Source organism: Phascolarctos cinereus, unplaced genomic scaffold, assembly GCF_003287225.1.
Source record: "Phascolarctos cinereus isolate Bilbo 61053 unplaced genomic scaffold, phaCin_HiC Scaffold_9;HRSCAF=440, whole genome shotgun sequence".
Lineage (NCBI taxonomy): Eukaryota > Metazoa > Chordata > Mammalia > Diprotodontia > Phascolarctidae > Phascolarctos > Phascolarctos cinereus.
In genome coordinates, this window is record NW_027556402.1 from 175,047,596 (window position 1) to 175,074,918 (window position 27,323).

Consider the following 27,323-nt stretch of genomic DNA (forward strand, 5'->3'; position numbering starts at 1 on the left):
CATTGAAGAATAAGGGACAATAGTTCCTATTTCCTAGGTAACTAATGCTAAAATGAAAAAAAAATTCTCTTACACTTAACTAAAATTTGGTATATTTTAGGTTGTTAACAATTGTTAGAAGAAGGTTTTATCACTTAGGGCTTTTGTAGACAGGTGTATATAGAGTAATCAGGAGTGCGGGAATGGTTTTTTAATGAACAAGAACCTCCTGTATCTCTAAAGGTATTTCCTAGACATGAGTGGTTTGAAGCTAGTGGGAGAAATCAGACTGGAGATTTCCATGATTAAATCCAGTATTCTTTATTTCTGGCTTATAAAGAATGTTAAGCAAAGAAATGGAAGGAATTTTTTGCATAAAAATACTAGAAAGATTCTTTTTTCTTAGATTCTATTCTTTTCCACTAAACATACACACACACACACACACACACGCACACTCTCACATACAACTAGTTTAGTCTGAAATTACAGAATTATACTAACTTTCTTGCATCTTTCTTGGCCCTCCAGTTTTGCTTCTTTTTTGGCCTAAATTGGCTTGTACAGGCTGAGAAATGATATATGGAACAAGAGGTGAGAACTTAAGACTCACATTGACTCCTCAGCCATGTTTACAATATTTTTGGTATGACCAGAACTGACAAATTTCTCCTCCAGAAGTGTTATTTATTTGTCCAGTCAGTGATAGAAGGTGAGGTATTTAGTTTGTCATACATGGCATGGCCATAAAATAATAAGATGTCCCAGAAAGGCACATTTAGAAAGCAGTCTTATTGCTTCATAATCACAACACACAAATTGTCATGAGAAGCATATCCTCTTATAAAACTGGAATTTCTCAGGAAATATATGATTTAAGTATGGCATATAATATCTTAATAAAGCAAAAATAATGACAGAGAAATAGTATTGGAAAATAGCAAATTGTTTCAGATTTGCATAGGAGTTTAATAAAAAATTTAAAAGAATGAAATATGGATTATGAAAAAAAGATTTTTCAAACTTTAATACCATTGCATGACATACTGTAGTTTGAGTTTTTCTCATTTAATCTATCATCAATTTAATGTTTCTATTTTTGAACTTCTGAGCTATTGTTTTAAACCATTTTAATTAGTTTAATCCTTTTCTGGAATGAGTAGGCCATTCTTTGATCCTGTGTATTTACATTTAATCTTTCTTTAGTGTGTAATGCACTATTCTTTAAAGCAAAAATACACTAGCAAGTGTTATTTATATTAATTTTTCTTAAATATTATTGTGCCACCCAGAGGCAGCAAAGTGATATACATCAAGAGTATTCAGAAAACAATATAAGCTATTCCTTATAACTTAGGCAAGGGTATCATTATAAAAAATAAGTCGCTGTTTTCCAAAATAATTAGCATCAAGGTTTGAAAGCTGTGAGGTTAAAAAGTTTTACATAATGTTGAAGGAATATTTTACAAAGGAATTTTTTAAACTTTGATACTTAATCCCATAATTTTTATTTTTCTTATTTTAAAATATTTTTGCACAAGTAAAACTCTATTTTTCACGAGTATCATTTGAACATACAGTTTTATTAAACCAATTATTTTCCACATTCTGACAAAAGACAGGAAAATGCTTTCTGATGAATTCTTTTGAATGAAAAATTCAGTAAAATAGGTTCATGCACTTATACACTCCTATCTGCAAAGGAATCAACCTCTTAAGTAAAAATGTTTTTGTTTAGTTTGGTATTTACATAGCTGACTGTGGAAGCTAGAGTGTAAGAGAGGTAGGAATTGTGAATGCAGAAAATTTAGACAGGTGTGCTCAGAAACTGTCATATAGGGACTGAGGCTTGGGAGATGGAGGATAAAAGTAGAATAAATTGTTAATTAGCAGAGAAGCTACTGGAGGTATTCAGAAAAGCAGAACTTCATGTAGAGATACCTAAAATATTTAATGAAGCATCCAAAGTATGGGTAGATCCCTTTTCAAGTCAAAATAACAAGCATTTATTGGGCACTTGCCAATGCCAGGCCTGAGCCTAGTGCTGGGAAAACAAAGAAAAGGCAAATATAGCCCCTCCTCAAAGAGGATTTTATGATTTAATGGAAGATTTAGGAATGGGTGTGTAAAAAAACAATTGCACAAGATGAGGAGGCATGTATAATTTGTAATCTATGTCTATGGTGAAAATGCCTTTCTTGGTAAGATCACAAGTCAATTTAATTATTAAAGTATTAAAATTATTGAACCCATTGTAATGCTAGTGGTTAGAATAGTCACCTTTCCTTCTTTAGCTTCTTTTCATGTGTACATCATTCCAGTGGTTCTGATACTTTTCTACTGCCATGCATTCATGCAGGCTTCTTCTAACAGTGTAAGTCGGCCTAATCTCTGACTGTTGAAATCTCTTTTTCTGCAAAACCTTTTAGTTACTAAGGCTCTCAATGAAATCTTCCCTGATCATCCTGGCTGAAGTTGATCTTCCCACTTCAAATTTTCTCATAGCCCTTATTCTAGAGCTCTCTTTTGCCCTTTTCACACTTACCTTGTATATCAATTGTTTTTGTTTAAATTGTATCATTTAAGGGGGAACTGTGTTATTTTTTTATCTACATATCCCTAGCACCTTCATTTCTATGGCTCATTGCCCTGCTGCACATGTTTATTGAATTAAATTTGTTGAATGTAGATATCTAGTTTTTAAAATCTCTATAAATATAGAGAGCATTTTCCTGTATCTCTAATGATGTCTGGTATCTTTTCTTCCTTGAAATTCGTATTGTGAAAGTACATCTCAGACTTTCTTTGCTTTCTGTTGAGAAAATGAATGTTAAAAGGTACCTTTTCCCATTTCCCTATTGTAGTAAGAAAGCATGTCTTAGGGAAAACAAAAACAAAACCTTAAAACAATTCAGAATTTACTTTCTCTGCTGTTTATGTCTTTAGGTTTCTTTTCCTGTTTGTAATTTATAATTTCTTAATCAGGTGAGCAAATAATACTACATGAGATGTTATTGCCTTTGATTTTTCAGTTATTATTCACAGATTTTAATTAATTTTATTACAAATGTGATAGTGATTTAAATGGCACAAGACAGTGATTGTAAATGCGTTAATCTTTAAAGTTAAACACTTCTTATGGATTTTGTAGTCTGTTTCCTTTTTTAAAAACAGAATCCTGGGGCATAGCTTCAGTGCAGTGGATAGAATGCTGGGCTTGAAGTTAGGAACACCTGAGTTCAAATTCAGCCTCAAATACGTTTTAACTGTGTGACCCTGGGCAAGTCACTTCACCTCTATCTGCCTCAGTTTCCTCATCTGTAAAATTTGGATAGTAATAGCATCTACCTTACAAAGTTGTTGTGGTGATCAAAAGAGATTTATTTGTAAAGCACTTACATCATGCCTGGCTCATACTAGGTGCTTAATAAATGGTTGTTTCCTTTCTTTCTTCTGTTCTTAACATCTTTTCAAGTTTTCTGAGTCTATCTAGTAATGATGTCAGTTGTCACCTCTAAGAGAGGATTTCATTTTCCATTTTCTACAGTAGTTAAGATTTTTTTTCCCCTGGTTTTAACTGTAGTTATTCATTCTTTTGTGTAGAAGAGTGAATAATTCACTGCTTGATTAAGTACTAGGATGATACAAACCCTTTAGATTCAGGTTTTTGTTTTTGTTTTTTTCCTTTAAAAACAAGATATCAGAGCTAGGTACAGTTTTCAAGATAAACCAACTACATACATACATACATACGTACATACATACATACATACATACATACATACTTATATGCATGTGTATATGTGTATATCCAGACTACTTTGCATTACAAGTATTACCTTTAACAGTTTTGGGGGGATAGAATATTCAGTTATATGTTTAACTGAGAGATCTATGATTTCATTGATGTTGCTTTTTGTTATTCAGTCATTTCAGTTGTGTGCAACTTTGTGATCCCATTTTGAGATTTTCTTGGCAAAGTGGTTTGCCATTTCTTCTCCAGCTCATTTTATAGATGAGGAAACTGAAGCAAACAGGGTTAAGTAACTTGCCCAGGGACACACAACTAGTGTCTGAGGCCAGATTGAACTGAGGAAATTGAGTCTTTCTGCCTCCAGCCGCTCTATCCACTGCTCCAATAATATATAGCCGTATTGAGGCTGTTCCTCCTTATTCTTTTGGATTGTATTCCTTCATGCTTAAGTGGATATTTTCACCATCTGCTTTGGCAAGAAAGAAAATAAATGCCTGTTGACCAGCTGCTTTAAAATGAGCCCTTCTTTGCTTAGCTGGACTGGGCCTGGAACAGCAGACAAGAGTAGTCTAGCCTGGACTCAAACCTCTTCTAGTCTGGTTGGACCCATAGAAACATAAATTCTTCTGTTTTATTCTTGGTCTGAAAAAGCATCTTACAGTAAGGTATAGGAGGAAGATTTCAGTGGTACAGTGTTCTTGTTAGGTTTTCAGAAAAGACTGCTTGATAACTACCTTCTACCTTTTTGTTCAGTGAATCTCATTTTTGCTTTCTAAGTTTTTGTCTGCTACTTTTACCAAGGTCATTTAAGGCATTTTCTTTTCTTTATTTCTGCAGTGAGATGGTGTTTTAATGATCAGATTTAGTCATTTGATATTTTAACCTTTTAGGACATGAGTGAAAATATGAATTACAGTTTCTGTTGGCTTTTTGGGCTAAGGAGAGAGGAAGAAGTTACAGATGATAACAGTTCTTCACTTTGAAATGTAACTTTTTAAAATTACCTTCTGTTTTCTATTTATCAGTCAATTTCTAAGCCATGTTATAGTACTTTTATTTACTTTTGACATACAGTTATACAACTATTGAAAGTTTATGTGTTGTTATAATCAGTTACTTCCTGCTGGTAATAATATATAATCCATTTTATTTTTAGTGGTATGGTTACATGTCTGCCAAGTTTAGCAATTCTTCTTGAAGAGAATATTTGTAATACATAGTTCTGAAATATCTGCATAGTCTATTGGCCTTTGAACTCTTTTATTCCTTCATCCCTAACCGTATTTTCCAACTTAGTTTTCTCTAACCTATCCTGGGCTTATTTTTACATTCAAGTTGTCAAGTATCAAGTTTATTTTGATTTTATTTAGAGGATCTTTTCAAGTTCTTAATCAGATCCCTCTTTTTATTCTGTGCAATGGAATCTAGTATCTAGTAAGCTCATTTTACTGATTGCAAGCAATACAAGGCAATATGACCAAGTTTATAGTGAAATGATTTTTTTTCTTACTGTTGGAAACACTTTGAAACCAATTCTCACTTTATTTCATATCTTTGGAAAGAAGCTGTTTTATTGTTCTATTTAATACAATCAGAGATCACAAATATGACTAATAAGTACATTTGGATGATTCTGAAACAGAAGTAGATCAAAGAAGAATAAGACTTATTTTATTTTTATAACCATTTCAGGAGTTTCAGTGAAAAACAGCAATAAACCTTTGACCAACTTTCTGGTGATGAACCTTCTGTACTTAACATTGGGCCTCAGATAAGATACCTGTAGTAGATGCTTTGCATAGTAGAACTTTCTAAAACTTGTATTCTGCTTCAATTAGTCTTCTTTTTTTTCCTTTCTTTTTTTTTTATTTTTTGGCTAGGCAATGGGGTTAAGTGACTTGCCCAGGGTCATACAGCTAGTAAGTGTTATGTGTCTGAGGCCGGATTTGAACTCGGGTCCTCCTGAATCCAGGGCCAGTGCTCTATCTGCTGAGCCACCTAGCTGCCCCCCAATTTTTTTTTTTAGGCAATTGTAGTTAAGTGACTTGCCCAGGGTCACACAGCTAGTAAGTGTCAAGTGTTTGGCCTGAGGCGTGGTTTGAATTCATGTCCTCCTGATTTCAGGGCCATTGCTCTATCCACTGCACCACCTAGCTGCCTGCTTCAATTAATCTTGAGAGTGTAAAACTGGCTTAGGAATTTAGTGGAAACTATGTATAGTTATATCATAAAATATTTAGAAAAAGGTCAAAGCAAATACTAAATTGGAAGAATGAAAGAAAAGGAATTGCTAACAATTGAAGCAGCTTCAGCTAGGCTGACATGTTTAAATAGGTGACAGCCAATGGAAAAATGGGAAATAGAATTCAGAACACTGACTTGTTATAATATAAAATGTTCACTAACATAAGGAAGCTAAAAGATCGTAGAAGCCATCCTACCTAACAAATAATCAGTCTCCTTACAAAGCAAAGAGACATAGCAGCCCGTTGCAGTGTTCATTTAAAGTACAAGATCATTTGTAAAATACTGTAGGAGGAAATGCCAGAAGGCAAAAAAACAACATAGCCTTACCAAAAATAGAGAAAATAGACCTCCAGAGAATTTGGCATGAAATCGAGCTAGTTCATGTTGTCCTATGGATTTATGTTTGCTTACAAAATTGGAAGGAGAACAACAAACAGATTTGAAATAGAACAGATCTGCTCTTATTTTTATAGTGATTTACTCTCATCAACAAGAGCAGTAGATTGACCAACTGCCACTTTTACACCTAACTCAACATACCATGTGAAGAAGTGGTTTTAGCACTTAAGATAATGTGATCAGGAAGAACAGCTGGACATGAGGAGAAAAAAAACAGATTAACATAGGTGTCAGTTTAAAAAAAAAAACAAAACCATTCTAAAATAATGGAAATGATGTCAGTGTTTTGCTGAAAAAAAGGGGGGGGGGTTGGGGAGTGGGTGACCAAGAAGACATTGGCAACTGACCTGTATGGCTGCTTTCTCATTACTACTTAATTTTCACTAGAATGGTATATATGCATATTGAACAAATTCCTTTTAATGTAAATCTGAGAAGAAAACAAGAAGGCTTCTCTAGGAAGGCCATTTTCTACAGCATGGTTTAATCTTTATGGTCATGTAGCTGATGAAGAATATCTTAATCCCTCTGTTTAGTATTATTTATTATAGAGGAATATTTGACTGAGAGTGAAATACATCCTTGAGGTACCTCTTCAGAGTCTATTTTAGATTGGGTATGTGAAAATTGTGTAAGATTCCATAGCAGATGGAATAGAGGGAAAATTTTTAAACAAGTCCCTGAGTATTTACATCAGTTAGTATGTTAACCAAAAGGATAAATGTTTTCTAGAGCTCTTTGCCAGTCATTATCTTAGAAAATATTTATTTTAACGTCCAAATAAAAGATTGATGTTGAGGTTTCCCAGTGTGCCCATTTACAGGTGATACTATACTAATGATACTGAACACAAGACTAATACCACACTTAATAAAAACCACAGGAAGTTAAAAGAGATCAGTCTGACCATCCACGCTAGAAAAACAAAGTAGAAGAAATGCTAACATGAAGCTGGACAGACAGGGTGTCAAGCTATCAATGGAAGAACCTTGGACAAATGCTGACGATGAATAATGAAGTAGGCCTGAAATTGAATAAGAGAAAGGATACTAGACTGATTTATTTGGCATATTGAACAGTACTTTAAAGAATATCAGAGTCTTTAGTGTTGCAGAGCCTTTCTATTTAATGCCATTGTTTAACTGGAAGTGTCGGACAGCTATAAATCCTAGAATCCCATGTTCCTAAAGGCATTAAAATTACAGAGAACTCAAAAGGTAACAGAAACATGAAAAACATAAGTAGGCATTGATGTGTTATTAGTGGCAACTTCTATTTAAGAAGTATTATAAAAGACATTAATTGTGATTTATATGGTTAGAGGGAGGGAAGAGACAGAAGTAAGCATTTTTACGGTGCCAATAATGTGCCAGGCACTGTGCTAAGTACTTTTTACAAATATTACCTCACTTGATTCTCATAGCAACTCTAGGAGATAGGTGTTATTGTTATCCTCATTTTATGGTTGAGGAAACTGAAGCAGACAGAGGTTAAGTGACTTCTCTAGGGTTACATGGCTAGTAAGTATCTGGGGCTGGATAGGCTGGATTAGAACTCAGGTCTTCCAGACTCCAGGCCCAGCACTCTTTCTGTTGTACCACCAGCTGCCTCAGTAAGAAAATGATGTGAAAAGCAGTTGGGCAGTCTTTATATTTGAAAAGAACTGAAAGAAGTCTTCTGGCCTATTGAGTAGATTTTTTTGATCTTCATTTTCAAATATGATAAACGTGTATTAAGTTCCTCTACTAGGGTCTGGAGATACAAAGATGAAAATTATACATTACCTGTCCTTAGGAGCTTGCATTCTAAGTAGAAGACTTCTATGACACCATGGACAAGAATTACACAACCAGAAGGCATGAAGGACATAAAATATACATTGATTGAGGGAGCATCCATACTAATGAAATCATGGACATTTAATAATACATGTTTAAAGGTAAGCATAGGTGATAAGGTCATAGATTTTAGGCTAGAAGTAACCTTAGAGGCTGTCTAGCTGGCCTCCAGGGTCCCCTCTTCAGTTTTTAGATGAAGACCTTGAGGTCCAGGGACTTTCCCATGTTCATATCACTATTACCTGGCAGAGCTAGAACTTGAACAGAGATTCCAAGTTCATTATTCTTTCCCTCATACCACATTGCCTCTTGTGTGCCAGATAGTTTATAGAAGCCTGAATGAATCTAGAATTATTACTTTAGATATGTTGATTTGCTTGAGATGGTCAAAGTCTCTTTTACCCAATGTTTTATTTGATTTTTAAGTCAAGACTTAAGAACATTTTTAATTGTCCATTTCATGATCACACATGTAACTACTTCATTGCTTTAAATTTTATCCTCTCATCCTGTCATTTATTTTGTCATTTTGAATTGTTTTTTATTTAATTTATCTTACTGATAAAACTCACATATCTAGCTTTTGTTACCAGGTATGTACTCACTAATAATGGACGAGTAGATAGATGTTATCCTTCCCAACTGTGATTTTCTAAGTTGGCTATGGCGAGGTTCCAACTTTTTGTGCCAAGACAAGGACAGAAATTGTAAAGGATATAGAAGGGTTGTGATCTGCATTAATATAGGGAGTGACCAAACAGATAAAATCAAGTATCCAATAAAATACCAAAGAAAGAAACTTAAGTTGTTCCAGAAAGTTGCATAAAAGTCGATGATACTTTTTGAAGGGTTTTTGATTTTTTTCCCCAGAGTACTCTATGGTAAATTAAAACAAAGGTTTTAAAAGAAGGCTGTTTTAATACTTTGCCTAAATCAAAATTCATTAATTCTTTTACCTGTTTGAAAGTGCCTGGCACATTAACTGTTTGAATTCCATTCTGATAGCTATATACTGTCAATGTCCATTTAAAAATTTTGTTTTTTAAATCATGGAAGTAAATTCATTTGGATTAGTGTGAATCTTGAAGGGTGTATCGGCGGGGGGTAGTCTCCATCAGATTTGAAAGATCGAATCTGGGTTCAAATAACAATTCTCCATTTACTACTACTACTTTCTTTTCTGAGCTGCAGTTTCAACATCTGTAAAAGAAGGAATTGAACTAGATGACCTCTAAGATCTCTTCTAGCTCAGAGTCTGTGATCCTCTGAAAGAAATTCTTTTTTCACATCATAATATTGAAGTTGAAATTATTCCTTGAGAGGTAGTTAAGTGGTGCAATGGGTAGAGCACCAGCCCTGAAGTCCAGAGGACCTGAGTTCAAATCCTGCCTCAGACACTTATTAGCTGTGTGACCCTTGTCTAGTCACTTAAACCTAATTGTCTCCCCCTCAAAAAAAAAAAAGAATTATTCCTTGAATATGTAAAGAATGTCTTCCAAAAGAAGTTGAATGAGCTGTTTGCTTGGTATAGTTTTGGCGTTTAAACCTGAAGTTCTTAAATTTTCATTTAATAAATGTTAAGAGAGTATTTTTTTAAAAAAAACTTACTATTCAGTAAAAACTTTTGGGAAAACTGAAAAGCAGTGGAGCAGAAATTAGGTTTAGATTACATTATGTTCCAAGATAAGCTCCAAATGATATATTACTTTTATACAAAAGTCACATCATAAACAAATTAGTGGAACAAAAAGGAAATTACCTTTCAAGTTTATAAATGAGAAAGAATTCATGACCAAAGAAAGATTAGAGAGGATCACAGAAGATAAAATGGGCAAAATGTTCCATTTTACTAATAGAGTAATGCAAATTAAAACAATTTTGAGGTTTCTGCCTCACCTGCATAACATTGAAAAAGATAACAGAAAAATGACAAATATTGTAGCACTTGTGGCACAATACACTAGTGCATTGTTGGTGGAATTATGAATTGGTCTAGCCATTCTGGAAAGCAAATTGGAACTATGCCTCAGAACTTAATATACTGTGTATATCCATTATCTGCTACTAAGTCTGTACCACAAAGGATTCAGGGGAAAAGAGAAGTGTGTATGTGTGTGAATATATGTATATATGTACACTCACAGGTGGACACATTAATTTGTGATATAAATTTATATTTATATACACAAATATGTATAGCAGCTCTTTATGGTGATGGAGAACTAGAAACTAAGGGGGTATTCATCATTTGGGGAATGGCTGAACAATATGAATGTCATGGAATACTATTGTGACATTAACAACAATGAGAAACCAAGGGGATGGTTTCAGAGAAATCTGAGAAGATTGTATAAACTGATACAAAATGAAGTGAGCTGAACCAGGAGAAAATTTAGGTTATGACAGCTTTGTAAAAATGAACAACTTAGAAAGATTTAAGAATTCTGATTAATGAAATGACCAACCGTAATTCCAGAAGATTGAAGATACAAAATGCTGCCTACTTTCTTACAGAGAGGAGATGGAGTCTAAATACAGAATGAGACCTACATTATTGGATATGCCCAGTGTAGGAATTTGTTTGCATATTTGTTACAAGGTTTTTGCCCTCTTTTTTTTTTCTTTCTGGGTTTAGGGGAAATGAAGTGGGAGAAGTGTCTGTTAATGAAAAAAATTAGCTTAATTAAAAAAAATAAGATTATCTTTATTTCCAAATACATACCTATCCAGAGAACCTTTCCCTGTAACAGAGAATTAAAAAAAAGACCGGGGGATGGGATTGGGGTCACGTGTGTGGGAATTTTGAGTAGAGAAGGACAGAGTTCAGCAAAACTAACTAACTTGTCAGCTGAGAATGGTTATAAAACACCTTTAATTTCCTACTTTTATAGGGAGAAGGAAAAGGTATTTTCTCATCTCTTCTCAGTCAAACTTTGTCATTATATAAATTAATTTAAATGTGTGGAGTGTCACAACATTTTTCCGTCACTCCTAAATCCTCATTAGGAATCTCTATTTGTCCATTCATTTGCATTCTCTTTTCCATTTATGTAGCCATAGTTGATGTGTACTACATTATTTCCATAACTGCTTTTTAAATTTTGAAGTATTTAATATAGAACTCTAATAGTTTCTTCATAATTATCATGCCTGTTGGTCTTCAATGGATGCTTGTGTTCCATTTCATTTGTATTACAATTTATTTAACCATTCTGCTATTGAATATTTCATTTTGTAGTTTGTGGTTATGTATAATACTGATATGAACATCTTTATATCGATAATGCTTGTTTTCCTTCATTTTGATAAGGGTATATTTCTAAAAATGGAATTTTGTGTTCAAAAGGTATAAAGTTACTTTCATAGCTTACTGTGGGGCCATTATTTTACTCTTATAAAAAGAGCTTACAAATCTGCAGTTACACTAACAATAAATGAATATACTTGGTTTTTTCCTCACCAGCACTGAAATTTGTTTTCTTCAGTTTTCCACATTTGATAAGTAAAAGGTGGTAACTTGAATTTGTTTTAATTTGCATTTCTTTTGTTAGTGATACTGAATATTTCTTAAAAGTATTAGTAACAATTCCAGTTTTTCCTTTTGAAAATTGTCTGTTCCTGTGATGTAACTATTTATCCACTGTGGACTTAAAATTGCCGTTGTGACTAAATTTTAAAAGTTGTTCCTTAAATTAATGTCATATTTTTATTTGTCAGAATCATTTCGGATTTTAAATTTTGGGTGATTTCAAAAGAATTTTTCTGCATATATTGGTATACTTGTTTTTGTTTAAATGTTTTGTTATGTTGATCATTTTCTGATGTTGAATCAGCATTACATGGAGGGTAAAAAAGATGCTAAAATATTATGGATAATTTTTAATATTCATTTTATTGGCTAATCTTTTATTTAACATCTTAAAAACTATGTTCATTAGGGAAACTGACCTATAATTTTATTTTTAGTGTAATCTTTCACTGGTTATCGTATTTGTCTCATAAAATTATTGGATGATGTTCTTTCTCTGTTTTTTTTGAAAAATCTACGTATTATAGGATATGGGTTCTTGGAGAGTTTGAAAGAACCATGCTATGAATCTGTCTGGACGTAGTAGTCTTGAAACAGTATAGGGTAATTCTCTGATCACCTTTTTCTTCCTTTGAGATGTCTATTTAAGTTATTAATTTCCTCTGGTATCAGTTTAGCCACTTTATATTTGATTACACAACCATCTATTTCCTTTCAATTTCCCAGTTTCTTATTTTATAACGTCAAAAGATGTCATCAAGAATTTCATGATTGGAAGCTGGTCACAATGGGAAGATTTAAGAAGTGAGAGGTGGACAGCTTTTACGATTTATTGATCTTTCGGCACATTGTTGGGTGGACCCCAAGGGGCAAATTTTTGGGGATATGTGTACAAGAATCTCAAAAGAAGGGTCAGCTTCTTCAGAGGAGACTTCCAAACTGATGAGATCACAGATCTATTTTCATGTTATATTTGAGTACAACTGGGAGTAGTGTTCACTAATAGTATTATTGATTTCCTTTGTGTTGACTGTTAATTCAGAGGGTTGAATAAGGTGAACTTCAATGTCCCTTCAAGGTCTAAAATTCTATGTAATACAGCTGTGAAGTTCTGGAACTTCCATAATTTTCTCGTTGTCCTGGGATATTTCTCTGTTCTATGCTTAGCACAGCACCTGGCATGTGGTAGGCACTTAATAATTGTTTATTGAATTTATTTGATTAATTCCATATATATATTACCACTGTGTTTCTCTACCAGTTTACTCCTTGATGCTGGCTTTCCTTCTCAGTTTCTTCTTGATTTTGACCATATGGCTGATTTGGAGGTTATTGGCAATGTGGACCCAGTTTCTTATGAATAATTTCTTTGCTTTCTATGTCCCAGTGACTGAAAATTACAGTGGAAATTCTAGTTTCAAGAATTATAGATTGCCATCCTTATATCCCTTCTACCCCAATTTTTTTTTCATAGCTAAAAGTACCTGAAGAACCCAAGGTTCTATTTCCTAAATAAGAGTTCTAGAGTTCTGGTGGGTACAGAAAGTGTTTTTAGAACTAAGGATATGGAAGTCATATCAGAGGGAAGCACAAACACGATACAGAGCGGTCTGTGGCTCTGTAATGGAAACATAGGCCCCTTGGACCACTTTACTATCTTTTAATTACCATGTTGTTCAGGAAATATTCAAAATGACAGAAACTGAATGTATTAATTGAAAAATAAAATCTCTAACAGTACCTTCCTACACTGCTTATGAGAGTTTGCTATCTGATGTGTACTTCTTATGCATATCTCTTTCTGTATCTGAATTAAAGTGTGACAGATTAATTCAGTAGGTATTAAGACAATCAAGTCATTCTTCATGGCGTAGCTAAGTAAAATAGATAGCAAATATAAAATTTGGGTGTATCTGAAATATACAGGGCCAAGAGTTTCTTTCTCACTGTATTTTATGTCTCTGGAAAAGCCTTTGCAGTTAATCTTAAGAAAACTATAGATAGAATAACGTTATTTCTTTTTTTCCATTAGGATTTGACAGGATCTGAAATATATTCCCAGCCAGCTGATCTATTACATCCTGTTGTATATGCCACATCTATAATTCTCCTCTTAAATTTGTTAATGATCAATGTCAGTTATATATACCATCATAGGTAAGAAATAAAATTAACAGCTTGGGTTATGATTTCACATTTGTTTAAATAGAGCAAAACTGACAAATATAATTTTTTTGGTTAGAAGCTAATACATTATGTTATGCAAATTACTGTTCCTTTGCAGAATTTTAAACTAAGTAAAAAGCAAATGCTGCAAAAAAAGTCAAACTCCAAAGGCACATTCCAAACTTCACTAAATTTGGGAGTACCAAATATAGGTTGGATCCTTGCTCCAACTAGTCCTTACTAGCACACACTAAAATACCTAAACTTTATGTGCCCAGCATTTTAACAAGCTCAGCAGTTTAAATTGATTTTATTATCATGAAAGAGGTCCATTAGTTCAACAAACCACATGATTAGGAATAGAGTATTACATGTGGAAAGAGATTTTAAGCTTACTCATAGCTGAAGTGATAGAATATTGCCAGACAATTACATGTCCCTGAAGACAGTAGCAGTAAACTTTTAGTGTTAAAAAAGGATTTTTGGTTCCTAGTCTGCTGCTTCTCTCTTCATGTCTGAAGTATATGAAAAGCGGAGGGGGGGAAAGGATTTTTATGTATACTTAGAAGCCTTTCACCAAATTGCTAAAAATCACTGGAATTATTAATTCTACAGAGATAATGCTATTTGATGCAAGATACAGCCCAAAGTTCCTCGTACTATGATATATCATGTTTTCAATATCTTTACTTTGTGAGTAATTTTGCATTTAAAAATAGTATTATTATTTTCTTTGTATGATTCTAGATAATATGATTTTTTTTCCTTTTCCAAATGTCATTTAAAAAATATATATATCATTGGCTTAGGGGGTTTGTGCTTGTATAGCTAAATGTCAAGACAAATTATAGGACAAATGTACCTGTAATTTTATAATATACTATGATGAAATTATTTATAATAATAACCATAATCCTTATTTTAGAATTTGTTTTTCCTTCTAAATTTTAATCAATGTTTTCCTGATATATAATGGATTGTTCTTTGTACAACATTGAATCCAGAAGAACTATGCTACTGAAATATTTAGCATTATAGAATTTTTATTAATTTTTTAAAGATAGGATAAAATAGGATGGAGACTGGACCTATGATACCATTTATAAAGGGAGTCTCAGATGAGGAAACTCCAAAATGCATGTTTGTACTTCTGTGCAATGAGAATTGCCTGTGGCACTTTGAGATTAAGTGATAGATAGTAACACATAGCCAGTATGTATCAGTAGTAGGACTTGAACCCAGGTTTTTCTGACTCCTGTAAAATATCTTTTATAGCTTTAACATAATTTCTTCTTTCATGAATTAGGAAGCATTCCCTTTTAAATGAATGATGTTGGTAAATTTGATGGTGAAGTATATTTATGATTAATGTTTACTAAATGAATGTTTCCAATGAATATTTTAAATGTTGTAATGTTTTAAATGTTGTTTATGATTAATCTTTACTAAATTATGTATTAAAATGATGCCTTTTTTTTAAAAACAGTTTAATTAGGATCAGCCTTAAAAGCTGGCACATGCTAGTGAACTTGTGCTTTCATATTTTCCTGACATGCGGAGTGTTTGTTGGAGGCATAACTCAGACCAAAAATGCCAGCATCTGCCAAGCAGTAAGTTTTTACAAAAATATGAAACTCTGAAAACAAGAAAATATAATACAAAGGAACAAAACAATGAACTCTTATTAGAAAATTAATTTCCCACACTTTATTAGGCCCAAATTAAAAAAATATAAGTACCACTGAGCAAGCATTTATTCTGAATACATTTCTTATGCAGCTTTTGTGTAATGCATTTTGATGAAGGATATAGTTGCTAGCTGGACTAATTCTGTTTTAGTTCCAAATAGTTAATTCAAAGGATTGTTAAAAGATTTTGCTTAGAATAAAATACTTCACTAACATGAACCACATAGAATTTCATAGTATTGTGTGTTCCTTATACTTTCATTCAGTAAGGAAAAGAATTTGTAAAGTGGAGAGGGGAAAAATCAGGAAGTATTAAATGCAAGAGATATTTTAAAACCATTAATAGTTGTACTTTTTAAAGATTATCTTTTTATTACACATGTTTCATTACATAGAGCCTTCATACGGCTACCTCTGCCAATTACAGTCTCCATTTTAAATGATTTTGAATATATTTGAAAGATTTGAAATTATTCATTTTTATTCTCAACTGTGTTCTGTAGAACAGTAGTGGTAAATATGATGAGAAGGAAGAATTTCATGAAAAAAAATTTGAACCATAACAATATTTTCCTTTCCCAGATATCATGTATTAGATTTTGTATGTATAAGACTAGGAGTGGGTAGTCTGTGGCCTTGAGGTCACATGTAGCCTTCTAGGTCCTTGGGTGTGGCCTTTTTGACTGAGTCAAATAATAAATAAATGATAAAAAGTGTTTTTCTATAAAACTTGGTCTTAGTCAAAAAGCCACACCCAAGGACCTAGAAGGCTACATATGACCTCGAGGCCTTATGTGGTCCCAATGCCGCTGGTTCCCCACCCCTGTATAAGACATATCTAATGCTATATGACAATTTTTTTTTTGTGGGAGGAGAATGAAAATAGATTTAATTCTCTCTGTGGTGGTACATAATTTTTAGCCATCCTTTGTTTTAAAGCTATTCCATACTCACAGGGTCCTAGATCAGTATTTATACATTTAGTAAATATATTTTAAGTCTAAAATGTTCTGACACCAAATTAATTTTATTATAATCCGTAAAATAAGGTAATGATAAATGCATTTAATTTAGTGCCTAGTGTATATACCATGCTAAACTATCAGTTTATAGACACTGGCCACATTTAATTTTCAGGTTAAGACAGGTCTGAAAATAAATTTGGACTTTGTATGTAAATCAGATCAGACACAGGTCTAAAAAAATGTAATAATACTTTTGGAATGCAAATACTTATACTCTATTCCCATGAAAAGATATTAGAAAGGGTAGTGTTAATAAATAATTACAGAATCATTCTATATTTTGTAGACTTAATAAAATTTTGCAAGATTGAAGAGATTTTGAATACATTTATAAGACATTATTTAGGGCATTATCTTATGCACAGTGGTTTTGTTAATTTTGTTAATAGAATTCCATTTGATTTCATAAAATTACTTTATTAACCAATTTTATAATTGTGGAATGAGAAAATTTTTACCCTGAACGTATGTGAAAACCTAGTATATCAGAACTGCTGGGTACAAAATATGATGGAATTATTGAATTTTAGAGTTGCAAAGGGCCACAATACCTTCTTAGGCCATACTTGAAAGGAATCCCTACCACACCATACTCGACTAGCAGCCATCTGGCCTCTGCTTGAAGATAATTCAATGAAGAGGGAACATGAACCACCTCCAGAGGCAGCCCATTACACTTTTAAGCAATTCTAATTGTTAGGAAATTTTTCCTGTTATCAAGCCTAAGTTGAGTTTCCACCTCCTCTAAGTTCTGGCTTCTAGGGACAAACAGAATAAATCAAATTCCCCTTCCACATGATAGCTCTTTAGATGTTTGAAGACAGCTATCCTGATGTTTTCCTTAACCTTTCTTGGTTTCCATGTCTCTAGTTCCTTCATTCTTTTTTAAGGACACAAACTTAAGATCCTTTACCATCTTAGTTATTCTTTAGCTTATTATAGTCTGTAAACTGACTTTGGCCCTCAGAACTGAATACAGTCCTGCAGATGTGGTCTGGCCAGGGCAAAGGAAAGAAGGATTCCTTTTTCTTAGAAACTGTGCTTCTCTGAATGTAGTCCAAGATCCCATTAGTGTTTTGGGCTTCCACATCACACTTTTGATTCCTACTGAGCTGGTAGGGCCTCTAAATCCCACAAATTATTTTCAGATAAAGGCTCTGCAAGCAAGCTTCACACATGTTGTACTTTTGTTACATTTTTGAGCCTATTTAGACTTTACATTTATAGCCATTGAATTTCATCTTACTAGGTTTAACCCACTGTTCCACCTTGTCAAGACATTTTTAGGTCTTGATTACCATCTAATGTGTTAGCTATTGTTGCCTAGTTTTGTGGCAGCTGCATATTTGATAATCATGCCATTGCCTGGGTTATTGGTAGTTCATCTATTTCAACCCCTTCATTTTGTTGGTAGAAAAATACAGGCCCACATGGTTGAAGAGAGTTGCTCAAGGTTATATCTAGTTTGTGGTAGAGTTAGAAATGATATAATAAGTATGATATTAATAACAGCAGTGATAACTCATTTGCATAGTGCTTTAAAATTTACAAGCAATCCTCACAAAAACTTTTTTGTACATATAATTTTGTTCTTTACAGATGGAGAAAGAGACTCAAAGAGGCTGTTAGCCATCTTGACTCCCAATCTAGTTTTATCTCCAATACATCATATCAATTCCCATGCTTTTTCTGTAGTTAAAGGGAACAGGGAAATACTTAAGACTTACAGAAGTGAACAGGAGTAATCTTAGTTTTTCAACTTTCCTCACTCCATTTGAATTAATGCCATCTTAGTATGTGGTAATAGAAGCATCATCTAGAATAAGTCTACTGTAATTGTGTGTTGATCAGACCACATCTGAAGTAATAGGCCTGCTTCTCTGTATATCTTACTTGAAATTCTTTGACAAGCCTGAGTATGTCCAGGAAAGGGCAATTAGGATGTTGAGAGGATGCCATATTATTGAAAAGAAAAAAAAAGTAAAAAAACTGTGGACATTTAGCATGAAGAATGAAAGTCTTAAGGAAGTGCATGATCATTGTCTTCAAAGATTTTAAAGGTTATAGAGTAATTAGGCATGTTCTGCTTAGCTATGGAGGGCAGAATCAGGACTAATGCATAGAAGTTACAGGGAGGCAGTTTGAATTCTGTATAAAAATTAGAGCTGTTCAAAAGTGAAATAAAATGCTTTTAGGAGGTGGTTAGTTGGATAACCATTTGTCGAAGATGTTGTAAAGAAGATTTAAAATTCAGGAAGGAGTTGAACTAGGTGATCTCTGATGTCCCTTCAAACTCTGAAATTCTGTGATTCTTTGAATATGCAGTAGAGTTGTGTCATCAAAACACTGAAATACCACTGTACTTAGAGTGTCTTCCAGTTCTGAGTTTTTGCGACACATTTTAAAGAACCATGCTATCAAACAAACTTTGACATGTATTGAAACTTCCTGTTATGAAAAAAAATCCATATTATGATATCCACTGAAGTTAAACAAGAAAAGTTTCTGATTTTTTTTAGATTTGCTCAAAAAACTTAATAATGTCATAGGAAATATTTAGTACTTTGACATTTTAAAAACTAGGGAAGTATTTTCCCTCATTTTAGGAATAGAAGAGATGATTATCCAAGTATTTCAGAATGGATATATGAATATTATTTTCAGATCACATCAATATGGATATGTGGCATATTTCATGTTGGCTGTATTATTAGAAAGCTTATATGAATTAATATTAAATTTTAAGAATCAGGCTTTGCTTCAGTTTCTTTAGACTAGAGTAGTTATTATTGGTATAGGTGAACTGAGACTCCAACCCTTACATCATCTGGAGTCATTGTGATATTCTAACATTTAGGACAGAGACTAATTAACTGATTTTTTTTTTCCAACAAAAACAAAACTCATTTTGTTCAAGGGTACTAGGAACTGTACAAAAGTAAATAATGTTTATTTTCCTAAAATAAATTTTAGTGCTTGGGTTTCTATTTTTACTGATAGCAAAAATCCCAAAATAATAGGGAGACTACTCATTTTTTTGTTGTTGTACTGAAATTTTATTGTCTTAAGAAGATTGATGTGTTTGAAATCAATGAGCTATCTCCTGGGAATAGGCAGTTTCTTTACATATAGAAATTTTCTTTAAAATAATTAGAACTGAAGTCATAAAATAGAAAAAGCAAGCAACAAGTAATCCTTCAAGGAAACTTCAGCATTTTATTTTCTGTGTAATTTCCCCGTCATAGATGAATTTTTAAACTTGAGAATACATTTTGAAAAGTTATTTTGTTCCAGAGAAATTTTTACCCATCTTGGAACCAGTGGTAAGCATGAGTTACAGGACACTTAATGTTTTATTACATGTTCTAGCACGCTATCATTAAGAGAGAATGCTATTTTTAAATTTTAACAGTTCATCTCATATAGTAATTCTGTATGTTAAGACATTGGTATTTTGACCTATGCCCAACTTAGTTTATTAAACATATGGGTAATTGGCACTGTTAGCACCTCAAAGGATTGATTTTTTTATGTAGGATATTAACATATAGATAATTATTAGAAGTTAGTGTCATTTCTTTTTGCTGTTCTTCTTGAAGCTAGTTCTTGAAATTTAACTTTTTCTGATCTGCTAAAATTCCCATAATGAGAACAGCACTCTGTGTGTGTGTGTGTGTGTGTGTGTGTGTGTGTGTGTGTGTACACAAAGAGAGAGTGTAAATAAATGATTAGCTTAGAAATCACTTATAGAAACAAGACTATGAATTGAGTGTTCCATTTGCTGATGTTTAGGTAGTTGCTTATTTGAATTAAAAGAGGGTGTCAGTAAACATAAACTGTTGTTGAAAATAAAAAAAAATTTCAGTGATTTTTGAAGGCTGATATGCTATTCTTACCTTGTCCTCCAGGTTGGAATAATTCTCCATTACTCTACACTTGCCACAGTACTGTGGGTGGGAGTGACAGCTAGAAATATCTATAAACAAGTCACTAAAAAGGCTAAGAGATGTCAGGATCCTGATGAGCCTCCACCTCCTCCAAGGCCCATGCTCAGGTATAAGATAACTTACTTTAATAGATTTTGGCAACATTTAAATTATTACATAAAGTAATGATGAACCATAATAGAATTTAAAATTTTTATACTATTGTTTATGGCTTATAAGCCAACCTGTTATATTTCAACCTGAATTTGTGTCTGTTTGAAAGGTAGGTTTAGACTTATACTTAGTCTGTTTCCTCTATAATATAAAGATTATGAGTATTCAGCTATGTTATTTAGTAGCAAGCTGTGGAGACCTAGTATATGTGAACATCTATTAGTGTTTTTCAATCATTCAATCAGTAAACATTTTTTAAGCACCCACTGTGTGCCAGACACTATGCTAAGTGTTAAGGATACAAAAATGGGCAAAAGATTCCTGCCCTCATGGAGCGTACAATCCAGTGGAAGAGACAGTATGCAAACAATTATATACAAAGCAAGCTATATACAAGATAAATAAGAATAATTAACAAAGGAAAGGTCCTGGAATTGAGAAGGATTGGGGAAGTCTTCCCATACAAGGTGAGATTTTAGTTAGGACTAGGGAGGTCAGTAGTGTTGGAGCAGAAGGAGAACATTCCAAGTATGAAGGACAGCCAGAGAAATTGCCTAGAGCCAAGAGATGGCATGTCTTATTCATGGAACAGCCAGGAGGCCAATGTCACTGGATTGAAGAATACTTGTTGGGGAGTAAGAAGACGAAAGGTAGGAGGGGTCTAGGTCATGAAGAGCTTTGAATGCCAAATAGAACATTTTGTGTTTGATCCTTGAAATGATGAAAAGCCACTGGAGTTTTTTGAAAGGTAGGGAGGAATTGGTGACATGTTCAGGCCTGGACTTTACAAAAATCACTTAAGTGTCTGAGTGGAGGATGGATTGGGGTGGGAAGAGACTTGAGGCAGGCAGACCTGGCAGAAGACTATTACATTTCATTCATTTATGTGTTTTGTTGGTGGTGTTGTAAATACTTCCCTCACTAGAACGGTTATTTAGTAGATCATTGATACTTTGTTGCTCTGGCTGAAAAATTAATCACTCTTATGCCCCAGCCTAATGAGCTTCTCAGAATTAAATTGTTCCTTAGACAGCAGACATACTATCTCTGATGAAAGACATACTCAAAGCCTTTCCAGCTTGAAAGCATCTACCAAAGCTTGCTGTTCTACTTTCAGAAACCAGGGATGCCTTTATGACACAAGGAGACATTGGTAATCAACAATAATAACTGACATTTATATGGCACTTTAAGGTTTGCAGAGCACTTTACAAATATTAATTCATTTGATTGTCACAACCACCCTGGGAGGTAGTTATTATTATTAACCTCATTCTACAGATGAGGAAACTCAGGCAGACAGCTATTAAGTGACTTGCTCAGAGTCACATAATAAAGTATGTCAGGTCTTCTTAAATCTAGACCCAGTGCCCTATCCATTGCACAACCTAGCTTTTAATTTGGTACATATTCATTTTATATGTATAATTATTATATGCTTATGGTCCTTAATCCCAAACTCTGATGATATGTTAGTTATTTCATTGGTTGGAATGCAGATTGTAACCCCTCTATATCTTAATAATAAGTGATCTTTGTGAATTCCTGTGGCCAAATGCTGTTCTCATATGGTGGCCAATATTCTGATGATGAGACTGCTTGAATTTAAGTCGGTTGATCTAGCAACTGTCAGTGTCCCTTGCATATAGTGATAGACTCTTAATAACTTATTGAACTGATGACAGACATATAAGCCAGTACTGTGGCAGTTACTTAAAAAGCATTCCAGTTTTGTCAGAGTTTATGCTATGTTAGCATCACATTTAAGAATCTGAGGTCACCTCTAAGCCATGATGAGATAATAAGACTTTGATAGAACTACTTTAATTGGGCATTTTTAGTTAATTAGTATTGCTTTTAAATTGCTAGTCCAGTCCTTCCTTGGGTCAAGGAAGAAGGGCAGAACTGGATAAAGATAGAAGTTACTCTGACATCTGCACTGACATTTCTACTTTTAAACTGTAGAGGGATGCAGGTGACTTTTGTTTCTCCAGGTAACTGCTGTGGTCCATTTGGTCCAGAAGCTGAGATGTCCATCCTCCCCTTTCTCAAGCATCCTGAACTAATTTAAATCCTCTGTTTAAAGTCTGGCTGCCACTTTCTTGTATTGAGCAGTTAATAAAATGTGTGTAGACACTGGGTAATTGTGTTAGTGTACAGTTTTTGTGGTCATTGGGAGAGCAGGGTCTCACTTCTTCCTGCCAGCCCAGCCTTACTCTCTGGCCAGTGCTTGGGAATAGGCTAAAGTCTTTATCAGTAATACTTTAAGAACCTCTAGGATTTCCTTAATAATAATGAATATGGATATGTATGACCTATGTCATTACATGTTTTACCTACATAACTACCAGTAAGTCCATAAAGTCTTTTTGTACTTGTTTTTTTTTTTCATAATTGATCAATAAAACTGAATCTCAACCATTTTTCCCATTGGCATTTCTGTATATGTATAAATAAATTTTAAAAATTGATCAATTTAATTCTGCTCTAGGTCCTGGGTAATTCTTTGTTGGTCTATCTTATATATAGCAAATCATGTCTACTAGTATTTGTTAAGCACCTACTATGTACCACACAGTGTACTAAATGCGAGCAATTCGAGTCCCTGCCTTCAAGGAGCTTATTGTTTAATAAGGAAGACAACAGAGCAACATTTATGTATAGACAAAATATATACAAGATGAGCCAGAGGGTCAGGTAGATGACGCAGGTGAAAGAGCTCCAGCCTTGGAGTCAGGAGGACCTGAGTTCAAATGTGGGCTCAGACATTTGACACTTACTGCCTGTGTGACCCTGGGCAAGTCACTTAACCTCAGTTGCCACACACACACACACACACAAGATAAACTAGAGATAATCTTTGAAGGAAGACACTAGCATTTAAATCCCAAAGGTAAGATTTTTAGCTGGGACTTGAAGGAAACCAGGAAACCAAGATAAAAAGGCAGAAGGACATGGAATGTCTTTGATGAGGAACAACAAGAAGGCCAGCATCACTAGATCTAAGAGCGTGTGGAGGAGAATTAAGGGAAGACAGAAATGTAGGGCCACTTATGAAGGGCTTTAAAAGCTAAACAGAAGATTTTATATTTGATCCTGGAGGTGATAGGGAGCTACTGGAGTTTATTGAATGAGGGTGCCACATTGTTAGATCTGTGTTTTTGAAAGATCATTTTGACAGCATAGTAGAGGATCACGTGGAATGGGGAGAGACTTGAGGCAGGCATGAAGTGATGAAGGCCTGCATCAGTGTTGGGGCATGTAAAGACAGCTAGGCAGCTACTGTTAGAGCTGTTAGTAATTCCCCCTCTATCTCCTCCCCAAACCTCCTTGTGGCACAGACTTAGGAATTTGTGGCATCTTCTTTCTCTGATCTTGCTGAGGCCCTAATCAGTTCTAAAAATTCCTTCAATAAATACACTTGGGATATTAAGTTTTATGCCTGTATGTTCTCTTTCCTTTGCTATATGGACGCTTTTACCACAAAATTACTAATTTGGAGAGGCACTTGCCACCAAATGTAAGAATTAAAATGGGAAAGAGGATTTGATCAATATACCTTTTCATATGAAGTGGGAAAACATCTTGTGGACTCAAAAAATAGCATTAATTCTATTTCCAAGTGTAATATGAAACAATAGGAAGAATGGACAGTTTATCCACTATTTAAGTATTCTGCCTTGTTTGTCCACAAGGTGGCAGAACCTGATCAGTTTTATTCATCCTTAAAACCCAAGTAGACTACTCTTTTGTTAGTTATTTCTATCTGCTTATACTAGCCCTCAAATAAGTTGGTTTTCTCATATGATTATATTATTGGAGAAAGAGATAGTTATAATGTTCAAAATACATATGGTAATATGGCCCGCATGGCAGTTTAGTGATGCTTTCTTTTTACCGCTCTAGAGAGAATAACATTTCTCAATTGAAATAGAATCAGGAATGTTTGAAGAGCCATTGAGTGTGGGCCCGGGGTACTCTGGAGGTGAGAGGCTGAGAAACTGGAAATTGTCCCTTTAGGAGCATCAGAAAAATGACTAATACCCGTTTTTCTTACTTATTCTAGATTTTACCTTATTGGTGGTGGTATCCCTATCATTGTATGTGGAATAACAGCAGCAGCTAACATCAAGAATTATGGCAGTAGGCCGAATGCACCATAGTGAGTATTTTGTAACAGATATTTGTATTCTGTCTAAATTAAAGTGACTTTTTGGAAGGATTTCCACAAGCACTAATATACATTTCAACCCTTTTAAAACTAATTTGTGGAAATTTGTACTCTGTGAGAGTGTCCATCTTGATCTATTTTATGGGTTTGTTCTTTTTTTAGTTGCTGGATGGCTTGGGAACCTAGCATAGGTGCCTTTTATGGACCTGCCAGCTTTATTATTTTCATAAACTGCATGTACTTTCTGAGCATATTTATTCAGTTGAAACGACACCCTGAACGCAAATTTGAACTAAAAGAGCCAGCTGAGGAGCAGCAAAGATTGGCAACCAGTGAACATGGAGAAGTAAATCATCAGGATTCAATGTCATTATCATTGGTTTCTACATCAGCATTGGAAAATGAACACACTTTTCATTCTCAGCTTTTAGGAGCCAGTCTTACTCTACTTTTATATGTTGCATTGTGGATTTTGGGGGCCTTGTCTGTTTCGTTATATTACCCTTTGGACTTGGTTTTTAGTTGTTTTTTTGGAGCCACATGCTTAAGTCTTAGTGCTTTTGTCATGATGCATCATTGTGTTAATAGAGAAGATGTTAGACTTGCTTGGATTGCCACATGTTGTCCTGGAAGGAGTGCATACTCAGTGCAAGTCAACATTCAGCCTTCTAGTTCCATTGGGACTAATGGAGAAGCTCCTAAATGTACTAATAGCAGTGCAGAATCTTCATGCACAAATAAAAGTGCATCAAGTGTAAAAAATTCTTCACAAGGCTGTAAACTGACAAATTTACAGGCTGCTGCAGCCCAGTGCCATAGTAATGCTCTTCCACCAAATACTATTCCTCAGCTTGATAATAGTCTAACTGAACACTCAGTAGACAATGATATTAAAATGCATGTGGCCCCAGTAGAAGTTCAGTTTCGAACAAATGGACACCCAAGTCGACATCATAAAAACAGAAGTAAAGGACATCGTGCAAGCAGACTTACAGTCCTAAGAGAATATGCCTATGATGTCCCCACCAGTGTGGAAGGAAGTGTTCAAAATGGCCTACCTAAGAGTCGACCAGGCAATAATGAAGGACATTCAAGGAGTAGAAGAGCTTATTTAGCCTATCGTGAGAGGCAATATAACCAACCTCAACAAGATAGCAGTGATGCATGTAGCACACTTCCCAAAAGCAGCAGAAATTTTGAAAAGCCTATTGCTACCAGTAACAAAAAGGATGTATTAAGAAAGCCAATAGTAGTTGAACTTGAGAGCCAGCAAAAGTCATATGGCCTAAATCTGGCTATACAAAATGGACCACTTAAAAGCAATGGACAGGATGGACCTTTGCTGAGTACAGACAGCACTGGCAATATTAGGACTGGATTATGGAAGCATGAAACTACTGTGTAGCATTGTTGTGCTTCAGTGATAGAAGTTTATGCGAACTGTGATAGACATTCCTTTAATCTATAAACATTTTTTTAAAAAACTGTTTACAGGCACCTTAGGGTGGAGAAGAGAATTTGTGAATAAAACTTTTATAATTTTGGATGATACTTTAAATGTTTTTACTTTAAAAATGTTCTTCTGTGACTTTTATTTTTTTAGCATTGTTTTATTTGGCAAGGCAGAACAAGACATTTTGTAAATCTGATTTGCATCTTCTTGAACTTTTGATATAATGTCTATATCATGTTTCAAGTTTGTATTTAAGTAATAAATAGTATTTGTTTTTTCCCCATTGTATCTATTATATTTTTGTATTTCAGAATATACTATCATCCTTACTGTGAAAATTTAAACAGTTGATATTTTAGGAGATTTTCAGCAGAAAAATTACACATAAGTAAAAAGCAGGTCTTTCAAATGGTTTGTGCTGTTGACTTTCACATTTGAATCAAATATATTTGTTGAGGATCTTTAAAACATTTGTTGACTTTAGGAAAAGCAACTTAAGCTTAGTAAAATATTTTCCTTTCTGGTATAGTAATGCTCAATGTGATTTGATTTTTTCATTTATTTTTCTGTGTCCCCTTGGTTGATTCATTGCTTCTGATGCTTTCTGATTAACTGGTTCTTAGGTGGCATTCTATTCAACTTTATTAATTAGCAATCATCTTTTAGGGGAGACACTTAGGGTAACTTTAATACTGGCCTGTAATAATAGTTCTAAATAGATAAGGCAGATAACCTAATATGTTCTACTTGTTTCCTTATTCAATACTGCAGAGAGTCTGGGATCTAAAAGACACAACTGTTCACTCAGCACATACCTATTCTGGATCTTCATGGACTTCCTGAGAATAGGTTGCACAAAGAATACACTGCAATTTATTTGCAAAACCAAATCCATCTGTCTCACTCCTTTGGTCATTCAGTTCCTTTGAAACTGAAGAGGGTAATCTTGCATCATGAAAGACTGGCTGAGGTCA

General features: G+C 34.1%; 1 protein-coding gene across 2 annotated transcripts in view; it reads left to right on the forward strand.

Moving 5' to 3' along the window:
• Positions 1-26,628, forward strand: part of ADGRA3 (adhesion G protein-coupled receptor A3) — a 150,622-nt gene extending 123,994 nt beyond the window's left edge. For both annotated transcript variants that reach the window (XM_020992518.2, XM_020992529.2), the window contains 5 exons: positions 13,779-13,903; positions 15,399-15,522; positions 20,534-20,679; positions 24,792-24,887; positions 25,059-26,628. In XM_020992518.2, the coding sequence (XP_020848177.1) occupies positions 13,779-13,903; positions 15,399-15,522; positions 20,534-20,679; positions 24,792-24,887; positions 25,059-26,301 (1,734 nt within the window). In that variant the 3' untranslated portion in view covers positions 26,302-26,628. The remainder of the gene's footprint in view (positions 1-13,778; positions 13,904-15,398; positions 15,523-20,533; positions 20,680-24,791; positions 24,888-25,058) is intronic.
• The last annotated feature ends 695 nt before the right edge of the window (positions 26,629-27,323 follow it).